At 39.0% G+C, this 21,687-nt stretch overlaps 2 protein-coding genes across 6 annotated transcripts in view; one reads left to right on the plus strand and one right to left on the minus strand.

The window, feature by feature from the left end:
* Positions 1–21,687, minus strand: part of LOC124146269 (phosphatidylinositol 3-kinase regulatory subunit alpha-like) — a 219,178-nt gene that overhangs the window by 94,095 nt on the left and 103,396 nt on the right. The window lies entirely within an intron of this gene.
* LOC125382089 (protein PXR1-like) lies at positions 17,739–21,082 on the plus strand. Its single transcript, XM_048400082.1, has 2 exons — positions 17,739–17,960; positions 20,567–21,082. The coding sequence occupies exon 2, from the start codon at positions 20,621–20,623 to the stop codon at positions 21,074–21,076; it is 456 nt and encodes a 151-aa protein (XP_048256039.1). The 5' UTR covers positions 17,739–17,960; positions 20,567–20,620; the 3' UTR covers positions 21,077–21,082.

Below are 21,687 nucleotides of genomic sequence, written 5' to 3' on the forward strand. Positions count from 1 at the left end.
GAGAATGTTTGGGCAGTGTCAAACAGTCAGCACATATTTCCTTCAATCCAGATGTTCCAGAATGAAATCAGCAGTATTACCTCATCTCCAAATGTACAGCACGTATGAGTGGGAATTTAGGCAGATTCTATCAATTTTTGTCATCCTATCCTACACTCTATGTGTAACATGGAAGTTATTGTTTTCCATTTGTAAAAACATATTGAAATATAAGAAAAAAATAATACTGAAATAGGAGAGAAAAATTTGAAAAAAAAAAAAAATTAATTCCTTCTGTTTCTTGCAAACAAAAGCTAAATTTCCAAACTTGTGGTTGACAGTTGAAATTGAATACCTTGAAAAAAATTCCAACTACTTCAAGTCATTATGATTCATGCAAAGTTTCAGTTCTTAACATTTGTACTTTCTCAAAAAGCTTTTTTAACTTTTTAAATTTCTAATTTAAACAAAACAACAAAAATTTCAATTTTGATCAAGTTCCACTCTTGAAAGACAAACAAACATCCCTGCAGAAATGTAGGATATTTCAGGCAGTTGTACGTGAGAAAAAGGAAAAGAACATGCATTTGCAACATCATCTACAACACCCATCCTGATGCGAACAGCAAACAACAAAGATGTGCAGTCGATCAGAGGACATGACGAACTCTCTTTAAGTACCATCAGCTGAAACTTTTGTCAAAACAATACTTCAACTGAATATTGAAAACAGCAACTTACAATAAATGACAAACACCCTGAATTCCACACCCCATGCTGGCAGCAAGCACCTGTTGCCCAGTTATATAATATATGATAATAGAGGAACCTTGGGGGGGGGGGGGGGGGGACAAGTCAAGGGGTATGAGGAGAAGGGGAAGGTCAGGTGGCCCCCAATGGGGGAGAGCAGTGCTTCAGTTCAAGGACAAGGATATACCTTTGTTTGCCAGCGAGGAGATAACACACTGACCGACTTTCCTTTTCTTTCATGGACTTCACAGTCCCTACAGCTGCAATAAAAAACTTGCCCCTTTCCTGATTGGTGCAGCCGAGACCAGGTGTTTTTGTCAGCCAATTACGTGAAAGGTTTTATATTTAGTTCTGACATTTTATTACTTCAGGACCAGGAGTGGGACAGTAAAGGAAGCTCATTATAGAAATTGGGCTCTTGCACAACACCGTGCCACTTTATGTAAATAATCCTGTAACATTTGAAAACAACATACACAAATCTAGTGGTTGAAAACATTCTTATATTAGAATATATGTCATATAAAATATTATATATGTAATTAAATATTTTCATGTTCACTTAAATATTTTTTTCTGAGTGACATTGTGGATTACTAAATGGAAATGACTTCTACATTGTTGAAATAATACATCAAATTTGACACTGATTAAACAGTTGACCTGGACACAGCGCAATTGGAACAAATGCTGGTTCTGTCTAAAATGGGACAGACTTCTGGGGCTCGAGATTGGATGTGTCCAAGCAATATGAACTGATTAAATAGACTATATCTTGGTCATGTGAAACACTTAAAAAAAAAAAATGAAAGTCATTGTTTTCCGTTTTGTAAAAACAGTATGAAATGCAACAAATAAAAAAATATAAACAGATATATGCACAGCTAAAGATAGCCCTGTAAATTACACAGGATTCCCATTTGAAATATTCAGATATGAGACAGTGAGTTAAAACTCTGACATCTAGAAAAGAGAGGTAGGTAACAAGTTGAGATCTTAATGTTTGTGTATGGTGCATTTCTTCTATTGACAACTTGATGGTATTAAGTGAACAGCGTGAAATATATGTCAGATTACAGAGAGGCTGACATAAAGAGGCTCTAGTGTCTAAAAACACCAGAAGTGTTACTCATGCAGCATTTGAAATAATATTAATAATCTCCGGCATTGCATGAGTACATGACAGAACTCCTTAAACAAGGTCTGCATGGGGTGAGGTGTAGATATACATGGAATATAATGAGCTTACTCCAAAGTTTTTGCCCAAATCAAATCAGTTCATGTCATAGCCTTCCTCTCACGTTGTGTAAGAATTTATTAAGTACATAAAACTGTACCACAAAACAATATTGTCTCATGTTTTTGAGTAACAGCAGGCATGTTTTTTCATTTTTCATGGCCCTTCAAAAAAAAGATATTCCTTATCTTACTACATTATCTTCTTTAAAATGCAAGATTTTAACCTTGTCTGGAATCTCTTTTTAAAAATTGACAAAATATACCCGATGCTCTTTTCTACCAAGTGCTCATTTCTAATATATACAGGAGAGATGTAGCTACAAATGTAAGCTGGAACATTCTTAACAGAATTGTTGAACCAATCCTTTAATATACCGGACAGATATGGGGTATATACTCAATTTTGCTAAAAGAGACAGATACATTTTACACCTGTAAAATTACAGGTAAAATGGTGCAAGCAGGAAATAAAGGCTTTCTAAGAGAACACAACATTAGGCATGCACAGCTGAGCTCAGACAGTTTCCCCTTTTATGTATACCGATAGTCATTAAATATATTTTGGAATTATTAATGGCATAGGAATAATCAAGTAAATCATCATTTATTTAGAACATACAGAAAAAATACAGATAAAGATTACACCAAATGATTACTTCAAAACTGACCCAAATGTGTTTTCTGCAGCGTAAAAATATTTGTGTAAATGTCACATAATATAAAATAAACATAAAACTTTGGCGAACTAAACATAGAGAAACAAGTGTGTGATCATTGACGCTTCCATGATGCCGAGGAACACTATTAATATTGTCATGCAGTAACACAAATAAGGAACAGATTTCTTGTACAATTCTCTTTACATTAAAAATAATATTTTCAAAAACCAAAATCAAACAGAATAATTCTTCCTCTTATTTTCAAACAATTAAAATATTGACGCGCCTTACTAACTCAAACCATGAAGCACTCTGAAGGCAGATTGAAGAATTGTTATCTCAAATACATTTCTGGATAACATACACAACATATTTAATAAATAAACATTGCAGCTATGTTTTTGTAAATGAAATATTCATTTCAAAATGATCATATATTGCAAGAAGCCATATTTTTCGACAAAACTGAGTTTGCAGACAGTGTGTAAGCCACAAGATAACATGCACTCTCAGACATATTGACTGGTGGCTACACCGCTCCCGAAAACAGTGTCAACCCTCAATTATTTTGTAAATTGTTTCCATGGTAACAATCAAAATTTCAAAATTACTATTGTCAAAAGGCACAGACTCTCCACCCAGTTGTTAAAATGTGTGAGTTGTCAAGGAAGTATTGAACAGTGATCAAGTTAACAGAAACAAACCTCACCCTCTGGAACTGAAAAACCTAACTTGATTCAACGAAGGTAACAAAAATAAAACATGCAACTAATTCTATCTCTGATAATGGCACGCTTTACCACATGCGCAAAGTTGTCGGAGAAAATATGCTGCTTTTTCAGACATAATACAGACTGACATCGCAATACACACTCACCATACAAACCACGAATATCCTAATTTCAGAAGTCGACACACCTAATACAGTTGATGTTGTACACATTGTCCTCATTTTGTGAACTGATTCAATTTTCAATATTCAAATCTTTTCAGGAAATTCTAAACTTATTTACATAACCTAATACACAATACGTTTGAATAACTATGGAGAGAGTGTTTTGTCCTGTCTAGCTGGAGAAGCCCAAGCAATGCCGAGATATCACATCTCGCACTGCAACAACTCGAATAATTATTCTCATCCTCGCTCCACCACATAATTATGCAGGTCTTACGCAATATTGAACCACCCTGTCCAGACTAGATATCTAGGCAATGGCGACAGGAAAACATATCCCTTCACAAAAACTTCAACCATGTTCACTGTCTATCAAGGATAGAAGTGCCGATTAAGGAATCAATGAAGGAATAACACTTCACCTATTAAAGTTGAACAACATCTTCACTTGCACGAGTATTTGGCGCCCTCCAAGCGCAATGCAAGGAGGACACTCAAGGAACATTTATACCAGCGCAAAACTGTCTTTTGGTCAAGTCCTTTTAAACACATTAAAGCCACATTTTCATCAAACAGTTTAAGCATATTTCGAATATTAATCGCTATTTCCTGTCTCAATTTGATTACTTAAATATAAAGAAGAATAAGCAGCAAATATAAAAAAAATTATTTTTACAAATCTTGCTGCTCTAAATGTTCAGAAATCATTTCACCAAAGAACAAACTTTTATTCAATATGCAATGATAGCCAGCTGAAAATATAATCAATTTCTGGAGAAACTGATGGGGTTATATCCCCGACATTACTACATGTTGTAATACGGCGCCATATACACATGGATAAGTAGCCGGCACAAAATGGTGAAGACTACCCTAGCAGCAGATTCTTTGACTCATCCATCCATTTCACCTCTGTCCACACCAACCGAATCAGATGACTCTACAGCTCGTGACTCAAACTGGTGTTAATTAAATACTTTAATTTCATGGAAGAATAAAGTTATTGAAAACATGAGTATGAAAAATTCACATTCTGTACATGTAATTTAAAAAATGCAAGTTTAATTAAATGTTAACATGCACATTTTCCTATTCTATTTCTACAGGGGCTGTGGTTGTTAATTCTCGGTATCCATGTGAAAGTTGACATCATTCTAGGGTCCTGAAGACTCTTCATGGGTAGGAAACATTATAATGCAAACTCGGTAACAGAAAGCCCATCTGCGCTTCTTTGGTCAGTATTATGATAGAAAGGATCAAATCTTGCCTGCATTATTCCCCAAATCACAAACAACACAAAAGTGACAATTCGCAATCAATAATACCTCTGATATAAACCAAATATACATAGACCCCAAACCCTAGGGACCGAAAAGCACACTTTCATATGAACCCACTCCCAAACCAGAGCACTTTTAAAAATCATTGCACTTACCGATTTATTGTTGTGACTATGTGTAATTATCCTGTCCAGACCTGTGTAGTATATGAAGTATATATCCCTGTCAGCAGTGTATGTGACTAGAGCTGGTGTGTGGGAGGCTACTAGTGGAAATAAAGCATGTATGAGGGGACGAAGTTCTAAGCTCCTTACACTGGCGTTTGTTCAGTAGGTCAGGGAGCCTGCAATATAGTCTGGCAAGTGCAGGCTTGGCTGTCCCACTGACCCACTTCGGCATGTCACGTCAACTCCATACATCTTTGCCTGCCTCTTTCACCGATCATGGCATTCTAATCCTGAGTATACCACCTAGGTAACAATTACCCTTCTCTTTGAAATTGGGAGAGGTATTTCCTGGGGTGGTTATTGCGTGTAGGGTGTTTGAGATGGATTTGAGAAGGAAAGAGCTGAGCTTAGCGTGTTTTCAATTGGATCAATAGAAGCTACAGTAAGGTTCTATTAATAGTACAACCCAGTGACCCCATCCTCTGCTTGTGATTAACAAACTGCCACAGGTCCTGTTTGTACAGAACCATCCCACAATGCAATGTGAAGTCACACTGACATCGGCCAGATAAGCCGGGTGTTATCCCTGTATATACACTGGCCTAATGGTGCACAGCGAAATACACGCAACCAGACAAAGTGGAACAGAAAAATGGAAGCCATGGAAGAAATAGATGCAGTAAGAAGACAGATGGATGCACTGTGCTGTGGAACTGCATGAATAAACCAGCAGCTGCAACTCCCAGTCCTGCAGATAGCAATCTAAGACGGCACAGCTAGGCTGACACACAGCAACAGTGTGAATATAGGAGTGAATGGTTTATACTGCAACTGTTTAACATAAAGCGTTTTGTTCATTTGTTGTTTAACGCCGCACTCAGCAATATTCCAGCTATATGACGGCGGTCTGTAAATAATCGAGTCTGAACAAGACAATCCAGTGATTGATATCATGAGCATCGATCCATGCAATTGGGATATGATGACATGCATCGACCAAGTCAGTGAGTCTGACTACCCAATCCACTTAGTCGCCTTTTATGACAAGCATAGTCGCTCCTAAAGTGAATACGTGCTGTGGTCAAAACTCACAGACTTGGTTGATGCATGTAATCGTATCCCAACTATAAACGTCAATGCAAGAGAATAATTTGTCAGAACATAACTTCAAAATACACAGGGGCTGTTTAAAGTATGACATATGGAACATGACATGGGACTATATCAATGATGTGTTTTTGAAGAAGAATTTTTAAGGTCAGTACTAACTCATCTTCTGAGGCAAGGGTGCAAACTGACTATCAAAGTCCAGTTTTTACCCTTTCCGAACTAGGCCGAATTTTTGGGCTAGATCGTAGTGCCACAAGTGGCTATTATGAGTTATGTCCCTTGTATGTCCCTCCTCTGACCAATCAGATACCACCTGTCATATCACTTGCATTTGTTCAAACCAAATTGCAGGACCCAGTCAAGACGATCTAATCAAAATCGATATTTTGGTAAAACGGGTCTAACTTTGCAAAGTGTATTAAATCAGGTAAGCACCTAGATTAAAAACATGAAACCCTTTGAGAAATATCTGTTGACACCCACTTGGTGGCACACATGCTTTGCAATTCCTGTAATCGACCAAAATCTGCATGACAGTTTATGAACCGAATGTGATTTCATTACACGATTTTGATTGGACTATGCATTGACTCGTTACATCAGCCAAAATATAACTCCATAATTCCAGCCTAGTTCTGTAAGAGTGGAAATTGGACTTTTATTGTCTGTTAACTCCCTTGCCTCCGGAAGATGGGGGATGGACAGAAAACAATCCAGGTGATGTCCAGGTGTAAGCAAGGTATGGATTCTATAGCAACACTTCAACCTAGAGAACAGGGCTAGCTAACTAGTTCATACACCAGCTGTGTAAATCTACCTTTTCAGTAACTCGGGATCAGTGTCAATGGAGTATACAGCTACCATATAGCAGAACAAACATGGTTTATTCAGCAACTCTGCACACTGCCAATTGCTAATACAACTAATATATGTTAACGTACATTAAACTTGATTTCCTGACAGGCTATTAACAGGTTATGTGTCTTGAGCTGTGCATATTACGTTGCAAATATTGCCTTAAACAATAAATATCTGTCATGCTAGACATTCAGGCTGGGGAAAATGCTAATTGCATTTGGCTAAAATGTCTTGCTTTAAATATTGCATGGCTTGATATTAAGCAAAGATAATGTGACCAACAAATTTCCTTAGATATTTCAAGGTGATACGCAATTTATTCCCTATCATTTTCAAACAGATGTTTATGAGAGACAGAGGACCTCCTTTGTGCTTCATGTTAAACAGGTTTTAGGCTCAGGGTAATAGCTTGTAATTCCTGAACACATATTGTAGAGCAGGACTTCCTATACCAGTCGTATTTCCTTGTACAGAGTGCAGAAATGTCAATATAGATATGGTGCAGGCACCAGTGATCAGGGCCCATCATCCTGCAATCCCTCAACGCACATACCATACTGTCTGTCACCATAACATAAAACACCAGCCATTTGGGTATCTAGAAAGGTCACCTTAATGGTTATTTGCCCTTTTTCAAACCATAGTGGTTCCGACACATGGCAGTGTTCAAATTCAGCTGCTTCCTCGTCAGACCTCTGTGTCAGTAGGACACTGGGGCACACACGGACACACTCACAGAGTGACAGATGGACAGACAGACACAGTCACAGAGTGACAGATGGACAGACACAGTCACAAACACACAGAGAGACAGATGGACAGACAGACAGACACACTCACAGAGAGACAGATGGACAGACACAGTCATAGACAGACACAGACACACACAGAGAGACAGATGGACACACTCACAGAGAGACAGATGGACAGACACAGTCATAGACAGACACAGACACACACAGAGAGACAGATGGACACACTCACAGAGAGACAGATGGACAGACACAGACACAGATGGACAGACAGACACACTCACAGAGTGACAGATGGACAGACAGACACAGTCACAGAGAGACAGATGGACAGACACAGACACACTCACAGAAACAGATGGACAGACAGACACACTCACAGAGAGACAGACACAGACACACTCACAGAGAGACAGATGCACAGACAGACACACATACAGACACACACAGATGCACAAAAACACACGGACACACATACAGACACTGATGCACACAGACACACATAGACAGACAGACACACAAACACAGATGCACACATAGACACAAATGCAGACACAAACACAGATGCACACATAGACATATACACATAGACACAAATGCAGACACAGACACAGATGCACAGACACACACACAGATTCACAGACAGACATATACATGCATAGAAGAAGCCGAGTTGCCCTTGATGCTGTGTGGCGCCATGTAGCTGCAAACCAACAGATGGCTCGATCACGTACAAAGGTGAATTAAAATATTGATGATTTAACAGTTAAAAATAAGACTTCTTTTACCATGCATGAAACATGCCTTGTATCACACATGTGTTGTACTGTTCATAATGTTGATGTGGACTTTTTCAGCTTTGGCATTAAAGTATTCTCACATTTATTACCCACATGGTGAAGATACAGGTGGTAAGAAACTAAATCCGTACGTCACACGTGTGTCGTACAAGGTTGACCTTGTTTTATTCGTTTTGATTGGATAACCGTGACCTCTGTCACACCGGGACTACTTTTTTCATTCATAAAAAATCGCGAGACATTATTCATTTTGCAAATATAAGGCAGAACTGAAGAAATTAATGAGAACGAGAGATATTTACAAACACTTTTTTAAACCAAACAAAATAGTCACACGCATCAAATTCGGTTTGCATTATATATAAGTTACGCATAGAGCTTCTACAGACAATATATATTCGAGCTATATCCATTTACAATGTACCAGTACCGATCAATAGAGCGAGGGTCCCCATGAGCCTGACGCACCTGACCACTTTCGCAACTCTCAATTTGATTTAACGTAAAAGGATAAGCATGGTGAAGTGAAGTCAGTTTTAACTATCTGGACAGATATCTAGACTTACTTGGGATGATCCGGTTGTGCCATCAGTGTCCCCTTCGAAGCATATTTTGTGGCGCTGTTTCGGGAGGTGTTGTTCATGAATGAACATACACGACTGCACGACCAGATCACTAACAGTGAACAGTTCTGATACAAATCATTCGAAAACAACCAGATTTTGCAACCGGTTTTAGTTTGGTCAACGAACGAAAGTTGTTATGTATTTACACTTAAATATATATTTAACGTGGGTAATAAATAAAATACCACACTCATTCTCGTTAGATACCATTTTTACGAAACTTGCGAAACGAGCGAAAGCGAGGTCAGATACCATAGAAAGTTCGCGAGTTTCGTAAAAATGGTATCTAACGAGTATAAGTGTAGTATTCTCTATATATCTACCCTTCTATTCTGGTTACATTAGGTTCTGGGGTAGAGTGCAAGAAATGGCGATTTTTCTTTTTTTAAATTTTTTTTTCTTCAATTATATGATACTACAGAGTTATACATTGAGTAGCACGTTATGTGGTATACTTATTAGATGTATGTTACATACCTATACAGCAGACAGCAAATTTAAGTTGGCTACAGGTGTACAACAATGTTCACAAATGGTGAAGCGGGCAGGCTACATTTGCCATGTTTATTAACTAAGTCTGAAGCTAAATCTTTACAGCACATTAGTGGAAATTGTTCATGTTAAAAAAAGAAGAAGACATATTAACTAGACAATTCATTTGCCAAATTTTTCCATTTTCTGTCGAACTGTCTTATTGTATTGTTTTTGTGTGCAATTGATTTCTCTATCCGAAATATATCTATTAAAGTCTTCAGAAACTTCTCAAGTGACAATGTTTTTCTTAATACTTGATACATGTATATATATTTTGCATGCCAGTATGATGTTATTTAACAGAATGTTAGAGTTCTACCCAAGTAAAACAGAGCATTTTGAAAATGTAAATTGTTTTGAAATGGCGATTTTTATCAAGAGTAAGCAAGGCAAAAAGTGAGTAGGGCTCACTAATACCCTCAACCTCGACTCCAACATATTTTTAAGTTCAAACATGAAAAAGCAATATTTTCTCAGAAAATCCACGTATCAAAATCAAACTTTGCACTGGACCTCTCCTATTGGTATAGAGACTGTAGGGTCCTAGTACATGGGTCGCACAAATGTTGAAGTAAAAACAATTCTATGTTAAAAACATGGAAAATATATTCTTTCAGAAAATACACATATCAAGAATCAAACTTTGCACTGCACCTCTTTTGTTAGTATGGAAACTGTTCACTAAATATGAAAAGAATCCATGTAGTAGTATTCAAGTTATAGGTTGCAAAAATGTTTAAGTAAAAATATTCTGAGTCAAAATATGAAAAAAAGCTGTATTTTTTCAGAAAATCCAAACACTGAAATCAAACTTCACACCACCTCCCTCCTATTGGTGAAGAAAGTGTTCACCAAGTTTGAAAAGAATCTGTTAAGTAGTTTTCAAGTTATAGGTCGCACAGAAAAATGTCCTCGGAAGGACCGAGGGATGGAATTCCTTGTTATAACTATTTTCCCCACAGGCTTTTAAGTAAGGGGTATAAGAATGACAAGTAAGTAATGACACAAAGATCAAATTTAGTCAAAAGTTATCTTTGCCCAGACGAAAATGATTGACAGGCCAGGTTGTGCATGAAGCTCATTCCACAGCATGAGTGAGAATACTGAGTGCATGTTATCCAGATAGTCCCTGCTCAAGGGCACTCAATGATGAAAATATAGATCATCATTTGCATCTTATCACTCATACTCATCCAAACATGTTTACCTTCTTATCACAAGTGTAAAAACTTCCCATTGCAATTTTAAACAAGTGATTAATAATTGGTTGTATATGTGACAATACCTGTAGCAAGGTAATTAGTGAGTGAGTTGTGTTGTTTAACACTGCTTTTAACAGTATTCCAGTTATATCGCGGCGTGTCAGCTTAATGTGGGAGGAAAGCCCGAAGAGATGCAGGTCTTAGACGTTTACCACTTCGGTGAAACCCACGAGCACGGGTATGGTGCTGACAAACCTAGAAACATAATCGGGGCGAACCGGGATTCGAACCCACAATCATAGGTTTCTGGCGTGCCCAAGGTAATTAATGATAATATTTTTCACAAAATTCATAACATATTTCACTTTACTGTATTGGTGACTCTGGGGGTAGAAAATGGTAAGGATTGAGCAAAAGCATAATGGTCAAGTAGTACGTACTTGGAACACTATCACAATGAGTGAGTGAGTGAGTATTGTTTTACTCCATTTTTAGCCATATTCAAGCAATATCACGGCAAGGGACACCAGAAATGGTCTTCACACATTGCACCCATGTGGGGAATCAAACTCGAGTCTTCAGCATGACAAGTGAACGCACAACCACTAGGCTACCCAACCATCCCTGTATCAAAATGCTATAATGGTGTGTGTGAGTGTGAGTGTGAGTGTGAGAACACAGCCTGTTGTGAGTGAGTCGGGTTTAATGCTGCTTTTAACAGTATTCCAGTTACATCACAGCGTGTCAGCTTAATGTGGAAGGAAAGCCCGAAGTGATGCAGGTCTCAGACGTTTACCACTTCGGTGAAACCCATGAGCATGGGTATGGTACTGACAAGCCTAGAAACATAATCGGGGCGAACTGGGATTCGAACCCACAATCATAGGTTTCTGGCGTGCCCAAGGGACGCAACCCTGCAGAGCGAATCGCGGTCACCTTAGACGACTGGGCCACCCGTGCCCCCACAGCCTGTTGTGACTCAGCTGTATTACTTAGTTCTGACAATCATGTCTTATTGTTTGCTTGTCGAGATAAAGTACAAGTGAAACTTATGAGCATGTGTATCTGGCTGACACAGGAAAAAAAATTCAAGCCAGTTCCTTGGATTCAGACCCATAATCAGCAAATCCTGACATTGCAAAGGGATGCAACTCTGCACAACAACTCACCTCCTCCATGTTCTTCATCAAGAACAAACTGACAAAAGGTCCTCTCTACCATATCAGTCCTTACATCTTAAGAGTTTTTACTAAATGTAAACGTTGAAATGGTAATTCATCCCTCATTTTATTAAATGACACAACCAACATGGGATAGGCTTGTTTTCTTTAACGAGTCCTCCTAGCTCAAATTACCTTCTACAAAGAAACTATCCGCGTGCGAAGAACATCATTATGAAAATGTGCTCTGACAACGCTGACGTCTCAGGTTTGTCCCAGGTCTGAACGATCAGACTCTGATTACATTACCTTTTATTGCATTATCACCAGTAATATATAGCAATATGCATCACTATGCATCACTATGTATCATGACAAGCTGGACTGTTGGAGCTGAAAACCATATCCGAAATATTTGAATCCTAAATCTCATCATACAGTACCTCCCATCCCTGCCCCAAGAGTATGCTAACACAAGCATCGAGAGACTGGGACAAATTTTAGTCCAGACACAAAAAAGTCTCATATATCTGCAATTAAATATTTCAAGCTGTCACCTGCCTGCCAAGCTCTGTAAACCTGATACCGACTGATATGCATCTCCGCTTAACGAGTACAGGTGAGGTTCGACCTTGCCCTCGTGACACACACACCTGTATTTCTAGCACGCAAGTGAACCAGTTCAGAAAGGCATTGGTTGGAGGTTGTGTAGAGCCTTCAAGCTTTCACTTATCTAATAGGGTAACCTACAGACTATTTATAATGGAAAAGTACTTTTATTTCATAAGTGTATTGAGGGATCATTTCCCCAGCTCACCAAGGGAAAGTACATTTGGCACACACAACTGACCACTGTTTGTTATTTGTTGTCACACTCAGCAACATTCCAGCTTTATGATGGCAGTCTGTAAATAATCGAGTCTGGACCAGACAATCCTGTGATTTACATCATGAGCGCTGATCCACGCAATTGGGATACGATGACAAGAATCAACCAAGTCAGCTAGCCTGACCAACCGATCCTGTTAGTCGCCTCTTACAACAAGCAAAGTTGACTTTTACGGCAAGCATGGGTTGCTGAAGACCTATTCTACCCTGGATCCTCACGGCAAGCATGGGTTGCTGAAGACCTATTCTACCCCGGATCTTCACGGCAAGCATGGGTTGCTGAAGACCTATTCTACCCCGGATCTTCACAGCAAGCATGGGTTGCTGAACACCTATTCTACCCCGGATCTTCACGAGTCTGATTTGTGGATAGGAATATATGAATCACATTCTTGTTGGGCATAACATCATATCAAAAGCAGCCCTAGAAATAAAGAAAGCCAATTTGAAATTATACATCAACTGAACAATGTGTCCACTTCTCAGTGTTTGAAATAATTAGAAAACCCCCAAAGAAAGTCGGCCAGATGATCAACCCATAAGTGTTGCCTGGCCATCTTCAAAGTTACCTACCGCCTGCATTCACACATCATAAATAACAAAACATCGCAAGAAATAAGAGACAAATCGCATCTTGATTCAGTTGAAATACTGCGAACAATTTAAGTAAATAATAAAAATGAATAGGTAAGTACTCTTAAAATTATCTGCCAGACAGTCGGGCAGGTGGAGAAAATATAATGCATCCCGACAGAAAAGTTACCAGCCACGGGCAGGCAGTGATTTCACACAATGCCACTTCTTCAAGGCAATGAATAGCTCGCCACAAAATAGCAGATGTAAATATTCACGTATTGTACACAGCAAAGCCTGCAGAACGTTCATGATATTTGACCCTACTTCGCTTACAACAAAAAAGGAATAAATCTTAAGATCGTACATTCCATGTCTTCTATTGGTCAAATCTGTGTTTTGCATTCAAGCTGACCAATGACAAAGGCTTATAAGAGGTTATTATTCAATTGACCGTCTCCGTGGTCTCGTGGTAGAGCGTCTGCCCGGAGAGCGGAAGGTCCAGGGTTCGATACCAACAAACGTCAAAAGATGGTACTTGTTGTTACCCTGTATGAAGCTAAAACAAGGACTGGTTGGCTTAGAGTCAGTATACTGTGTCTGAGTGGGGTATTCATGTTAAACTGCGGCATGGTATCTCAGTGGGCTAGCACTATAAATCGGCATTAGTCTGGTCTAATACAAGCAGCCACACACACATGTGCATGTACGTTGCTATATAAGTGCAATAATCTTGGACAAGACGTTAGACCCTATTTCACCTCACCTTATTGTTCAATTATATAAGATACCTACGTGATAACTCACAAAGAACAATGAACAATAAACAAACTGTGGTTTATTTCCTGACAAAACATTGTTCTATCATGACATCATTTCAGGAGATTCGAACATGCGCTCGCAACTTGATGACGTATATTGGAGGACGTTATGTTTGAGAGGGATGTGTCTCGTGAGTTGTTCCCCTTAGTTGTAGCTGGGCAACGTAGATAAATGCAATGGCTGAATGATCGCCTCCAAAAGCAGGAGTGATATGACAATCGTCATTCGGAGAAAAGGCGTCAGTAATCGACATAAGGATTGTGAGAATATGCCACTGCCCAAGTGGGAATCTATTGAAGGAGTCATTATTATTTAAATACGGGTAAATATTTTTAAAGCTTGTACATTTTTCATCATTCTAGAAGAGGCTGTACATAATGTTGATATCTCACGCAGCTCCATGGTTTATTCTTCCTGCAGTGTTTTATTGTACGATAAACGACCATGAGCCATTTATTTCTTATATATACACTGAGGTATAGAAAGTTAGTATTCATTTCTACACTGAAGCATAAAAAAGTCCTAACTGCCGATCTATCTGTCCCACTGAATCTGGTAGCAAGCAGGTTAGGCCAAGAAAATACACGGCTGTTCCTGGTTTCCCTTGTGTAGTTCACTTCAAACCATGAGGTCTCTGTCCAGGGGCCCGTTCCACAAAGCAATCTTAACGCTAGGTCTGACATAAGTCTATTTAAAGTATGGGAGCTACTATCGTCTAAGCGCAACCATTGCTGTGTGGAACAGGGCGCAGAGCTGTAACGATTCACCGATACCTACAATATCAGCGATACTTAGGTACACAAGACTCTTGACTCGTCAGTTTGTGAGATCGCGATATGCTATAAATAGAAGAGGAACTAAAGAGTTATCTCCCATAATGGCAGAACACAAGGACGTAGTAGCTGAGGACGCGCCGACTACCGGTAACTGTTACATCAGATAGCAACTCTTCATTTAACACTGTTTTGTTCTCGTGGTTTTCTTTGTTAAAGTCCTTGAGATAATAAATGTATGAAGAAAGAGGTTTTAGAGTTGTATTTCAGTGATTTCATTATTTCTTACGATTTGATGTGGTGTATCGTATTGTGATACAAATTGTATCGCAGGATACCAGGTGATACTCAGCTCTATTTCTGTCAAATCTTATCAATCTTTTCCAAATTCCAACTGACCTATTTATGCTTAGGCAATATTCTTAATCACACGGTAACAACAAAATTTTCAGACATGGTGTTTGAAATAAAAATCAAACATATTATTTGATCACGTGAAAAGTTATGAAAAGGTTGCAAGTCCAATATTGATATGTTTTACAAAATGTTCCATTTTATAAGCAAATATACCTGACAAGAAAAAATATATGTCTTTATTTGTTTTCTTGCTGTTGCATGTTTGTGAAATATGGGTCACGGGAGGGAACAAGACCCAAGCAATTGAAACAAAGACTTGTCTGAGGGTATGTTACCTGAAACAAGTAAACATCTTCTGGCCTTTCAATGATACGTGACAATCAACGCTCACTGCTATCAGCTACTTATGTTGAAAAGGGGTTTAAAAATACTGGGTTTAGTACAGAAAGGTGGCGTGACCATAGTTTGTGATAAATACAGACGATAAAAGTAATGCGTTGTGCACTTGTGTTGATATATTTGATATCAAAAGACACTCGGGTGAGATTCTCTATTTATCAATACATATAAAATGACTGCTAACTGACCATGCTGATCCTTGAATTTAGACGCACATCAGGAATTACAGAAGCCAAGCAGCTCCATGGTTTATTCTTCCTGCCTTGTTTTATTGTACGATAAACGACCATGAGCCGTTTATTTCTTATATATACACTGAGGTATAGAAAGTTAGTATTCATTTCTACACTGAAGCATAGAAAGTCCTAACTGCCGATCTATCTGTCCCACTGACACTGGTAGCAAGCAGGTTAGGCCAAGAAAATACACGGCTGTTCCTGGTTTCCCTTGTGTAGTTCGCTTCAAACCATGAGGTCTCTGTCCAGGGGCCCGTTCCACAAAGCAATCTTAACGCTAGGTCTGACATAAGTCTATTTAAAGTATGGGAGCTACTATCGTCTAAGCGCAACCATTGCTGTGTGGAACAGGGCGCAGAGCTGTAACGATTCACCGATACCTACAGTATCAGCGATACTTAGGTACTCAAGACTCTTGACTCGTCAGTTTGTGAGATCGTGATATGCTATAAATAGAAGAGGAACTAAAGAGTTATCTCCCATAATGGCAGAACACAAGGACGTAGTAGCTGAGGACGCGCCGACTACCGGTAACTGTTACATCAGATAGCAACTCTTCATTTAACACTGTTTTGTTCTCGTGGTTTTCCTTGTTAAAGTTCTTGAGATAATAAATGTATGGGAAAGAGGTTTTAGAGCTGTATTTCAGTGATTTCATTATTTCTTACGATTTGATGTGGTGTATCGTATTGTGATACAAATTGTATCGCAGGATACCAGGTGATACTCAGCTCTATTTCTGTCAAATCTTATCAATCTTTTCCAAATTCCAACTGACCTATTTATGCTTAGGCAATATTCTTAATCACACGGTAACAACAAAATTTTCAGACATGGTGTTTGAAATAAAAATCAAACATATTATTTGATCACGTGAAAAGTTATGAAAAGGTTGCAAGTCCAATATTGATATGTTTTACAAAATGTTCCATTTTATAAGCAAATATACCTGACAAGAAAAAATATATGTCTTTATTTGTTTTCTTGCTGTTGCATGTTTGTGAAATATGGGTCACGGGAGGGAACAAGACCCAAGCAATTGAAACAAAGACTTGTCTGAGGGTATGTTACCTGAAACAAGTAAACATCTTCTGGCCTTTCAATGATACGTGACAATCAACGCTCACTGCTATCAGCTACTTATGTTGAAAAGGGGTTTAAAAATACTGGGTTTAGTACAGAAAGGTAGCGTGACCATAGTTTGTGCATAAATACAGACGATAAAAGTAATGCGTCGTGCAATTGTGTTGATATATTTGATATCAAAAGACACTCAGGTGAGATTCTCTATTTATCAATACATAAAAATGACTGCTAACTGACCATGCTGATCCTTGAATTTAGACGCACATCAGGAATTACAGAAGCCAAGCAGCTCCATGGTTTATTCTTCCTGCAGTGTTTTATTGTACGATAAACGACCATGAGCCATTTATTTCTTATATATACACTGAGGTATAGAAAGTTAGTATTCATTTCTACACTGAAGCATAGAAAGTCCTAACTGCCGATCTATCTGTCCCACTGAATCTGGTAGCAAGCAGGTTAGGCCAAGAAAATACACGGCTGTTCCTGGTTTCCCTTGCATAGTTCGCTTCAAACCATGAGGTCTCTGTCCAGGGGCCCGTTCCACAAAGCAATCTAAACGCTAGGTCTGACATAAGTCTATTTAAAGTATGGGAGCTACTATCGTCTAAGCACAACGATTGCTGTGTGGAACAGGGCGCAGAGCTGTAACGATTCACCGATACCTACAATATCAGCGATACTTAGGTACACAAGACTCTTGACTCGTCAGTTTGTGAGATCGCGATATGCTATAAATAGAAGAGGAACTAAAGAGTTATCTCCCATAATGGCAGAACACAAGGACGTAGTAGCTGAGGACGCGCCGACTACCGGTAACTGTTACATCAGATAGCAACTCTTCATTTAACACTGTTTTGTTCTCGTGGTTTTCTTTGTTAAAGTTCTTGAGATAATAAATGTATGGGAAAGAGGTTTCAGAGCTGTATTTCAGTGATTTTATTATTTCTTACGATTTGATGTGGTGTATCGCCATACCAGTTGTATCGTCAGTTTGTATTGTGATACAAATTGTATCGCAAGATACCAGGTGATACTCTGCTCTGTTTCTGTCAAATCTTATCAGTCTTTTCCAAATTCCTACTGACATATTTATGCTAAGGTCATTTTCTTAATCACACGGCAACAAATTGTGTTTCAGACATGGTGTTTGAAATAAAAATCAAACATATTATTTGATCACGTGAAAAGTTATGAAAAGGTTGCAAGTCCAATATAGATGTTTTTTACAAAATGTTCCATTTTATAAGCAAGTAAACCTGACAAGAAAATATGTCTTTTCTTGCTGTTGCATGTTTGTGAAATATGGGTCACGGGAGGGAACAAGACCCAAGCAATTGAAACAAAGTGAGTGAGTGAGTATTGTTTTACGCCGCTTTTAGCAATATTCCAGCAATATCACGGCGGGGGACACCAGAAATGGATTTCACACATTGTACCCATGTCGGGAATCGAACCCGGGTCTTCGGCGTGACGAGCGAACGCTTTAACCACTAGGCTACCCGACCGCCCCAATTGAAACAAAGACTTGTCTGAGGGTATGTTACCTGAAACAAGTAAACATCTTCTGGCCTTTCAATGATACGTGACAATCAACGCTCACTGCTATCAGCTACTTATGTTGAAAAGGGGTTAAAAAATACTGGGTTTAGTACAGAAAGGTAACATGACCACAGTGTGTGCATAAATACAGACGATAAAAGTAATGTGTCGTGCACTTGTGTTGATATAGTTGATATCAAAAGACACTCGGGTGAGATTCTCCATTTATCAATACATAAAAATGACTGTTAACTGACCATGCTGATCCTTGAATTTAGACGCACATCAGGAATTACGGAAGCCAAGCCATTATCTGAATACAAGAATGAAGCCACAACTACCCCCCCCCCCACCCCCCTAACAGAAACCTTATCACCACACCTCTTTGGGGGGATGCCTTTAGATTGCAAAGAAGCTAAATGGGAGAAGTTTCTTTGAGGTAGGACGTTCTAAAAACATGAAGTTGCTGCAACCTTGAAGAGAAGTCGACCCATATGTGCCCCATCAGAATCTGGGGAGCATTATCTGTTTCATACAACCTTGACCTTTGATATTTGCGCTACATTTGCCTCTTGTTCAGTTCTGGGAGGATGCCATTGCAAGTCTAATGCGCAATACCCTCAGCTGGTGTTGGGAAATAAGCACCTTTGCTTCAAATTGAGTTATATGGAACAACAAATCTGACATGTTGTCCCACTTCCAGGCCTGGAAAATGATTCATGCGGTTTACCACTTGAGCATAAAAGTATGTAACTTCCCAAGTATCAGAGGCAACTAACACTCTGAATGTATTAGAATTAAAGGGAGAAGGAACAGACAAGTTTCAGTCTTAAAAAACATGTAATCCAATTCTCTTGACATTTCTAGTCTTTTTAGCTCCCAATAAGGTAAAATGTTCCATTGATTTAATCTTAACATTATTATTAAGTGACATGGATGAGTCAAAAGTGTTGAAGATGGATAACTGAAGGACACTTCTCTTGGTGATTTCATGTGGAGGTGATGTTTGTTTGTTTGTTGTTAAATATTCGGCCTATATGACGGTCTATAAATAATCGAGTTTGGACCAGACAATCGAGTGATATGCCTCATGAGCATCAATCTTCGCAATTGGGATACGATGACATGCATCAGCCAAGTCAGTGAGCCTGAACACCCAATCCCGTTAGTCGCCTCTTACGACAAGCATAGTCGCCTTTTACAGCAAGCATGGGTTGTTCAAGGCCTATTCTACCCCTGTTCTTGATGGGTCTGGAGGTGATGTGTATATCGAGTGTCTCTCTATACAGTGTTTTCTAGATATGTAGACAACAGTTTAAAATGAGACAACAAACACAGACACTAAAGTTGCTGTCATCAATGATATTCAAACATTTTCTACATAAACACTGTGGCCTAAAAACGATAACTAAAATCTAATGATCTGAACAAGTCATGACATAGAGAAATATACATGCCAATGTTCAGCTTCCTCATGCTGGCAATTCTATGGGCGGACAAGTTTACAGAACAAAATATGCCTTATGAGGGAATTTAAGAGCAGGGTCAAATATAGGTAAATATAATAAACATATTGCAAAAAATGCAAATAACATCTGTACTTAAAATATGAAAATTGGAATAAGTGCTGATCCCGACGACTAACTATAAACCATTTTACATTTCAGTTTGAACAAAAATGACTCAGTAATGGCCATAAATAGCTTACTCATGGTTGATGAGGCGGCCATACTACAAATCGGATAGGGACCCTTTGAACAAATAGGGGTGCCATCATTGAGAAGAAGCATGTGACACACCCACTGACTATGGACAAATAGGCCACAACGTAAGCTCACTTGACTTGGCCGAGCTAAAAACTAATGATTTCTGTTTCCAGTGATCACTTCAATTTGCATCTGTCACTGCAATACCTGATGTGATAAACTGACATATGGAGCAGAAAAACCCATCTAGCTCCCCTGCTGGGAGAAACAAGAGGCAAGGTGGAGCTGACAGGACAGAGCATGCAGCTGCAACACCACACACAGTACAGCAATATTGGACCTGGAAAAAGAAGAAGAAAGAGAAGGAGAAGAAGAAGAAGAAAGAGGAGGAGGAGGGGGAGGAGGAGGAGGAGGGGAAAAGGAAAAGACTAAGGAGAATTATAAAAGAAGGAGAAAAGAAGGAGGAAAGAAGGGAAGGAAAAGGGAAGGAAAGAAGGACAAAAAGGAAAAGAAGGGAGAAGAAGGAAGAAAAGGTAATTATTGTAGAAAGAACTGGTGGATATAGTAATATTTTAAGTGATATTGGTGCATATCTAAGGTGGGTGATGATTTTAGCTCCAGTCTCAGATCTTTGTAGAGAGGGCATTGCAACAGAAAGTGCTCGTCATCTTCTATTTCGTTAATATTACAGAAGGTATGTTTAAGTATCTTCCTCTCTCAATTTGAAGATCATGAGCACCGAGTCTTGGCCTTGTCACTGCTTTGCGGTGTTCTATTGAGGTGGTTACTTTCAGACATAGCTAAATTTCCAATTTGTTTCCTATTTTCCCGAGGTGTCTCAGCTTATGTGGTTTAGTTGATGGGGCTGATTATATGAGGGATTCAAACCCAGGTTTAGGTGATCCCAGAGAACACTTCTCCCTTGGGTCAGCCTTATGTTTCCCACTTGTAATGCTTTCACCAAGCTTGACCAACAGATCATGCAGGTGATTATCTCACCCTCATCATATAAGGGAATCAAACCCAGGTTTTAGGTGAGCCATAGATCACTTCACCCACTGGGCCAGTCAGATGCTCTCCACTGGTACATCTGCACCATAAGGGAATCAAACCCAGGTTTTAGGTGAGCCACAGATCACTTCACCCACTGGGCCAGTCTGATGCTCTCCTTTGGTACATCTGCACCATAAGGGAATCAAACCCAGGGTTTAGGTGAGCCATAGATCACTTCACCCACTGGGCCAGTCTGATGCCCTCCTTTGGTACATCTGCACCATAAGGGAATCAAACCCAG

Source organism: Haliotis rufescens, unplaced genomic scaffold, assembly GCF_023055435.1.
Source record: "Haliotis rufescens isolate VD_foot unplaced genomic scaffold, xgHalRufe1.0.p SCAF_2, whole genome shotgun sequence".
NCBI classification, from domain to species: Eukaryota; Metazoa; Mollusca; class Gastropoda; order Lepetellida; family Haliotidae; genus Haliotis; species Haliotis rufescens.

Coding starts and splice junctions, on each gene's coding strand:
- LOC125382089 (XM_048400082.1), top strand. CDS start 20,621: ATGGAGCAGAAAAACCCATCTAGCTCCCCTGCTGGGAGAAACAAGAGG.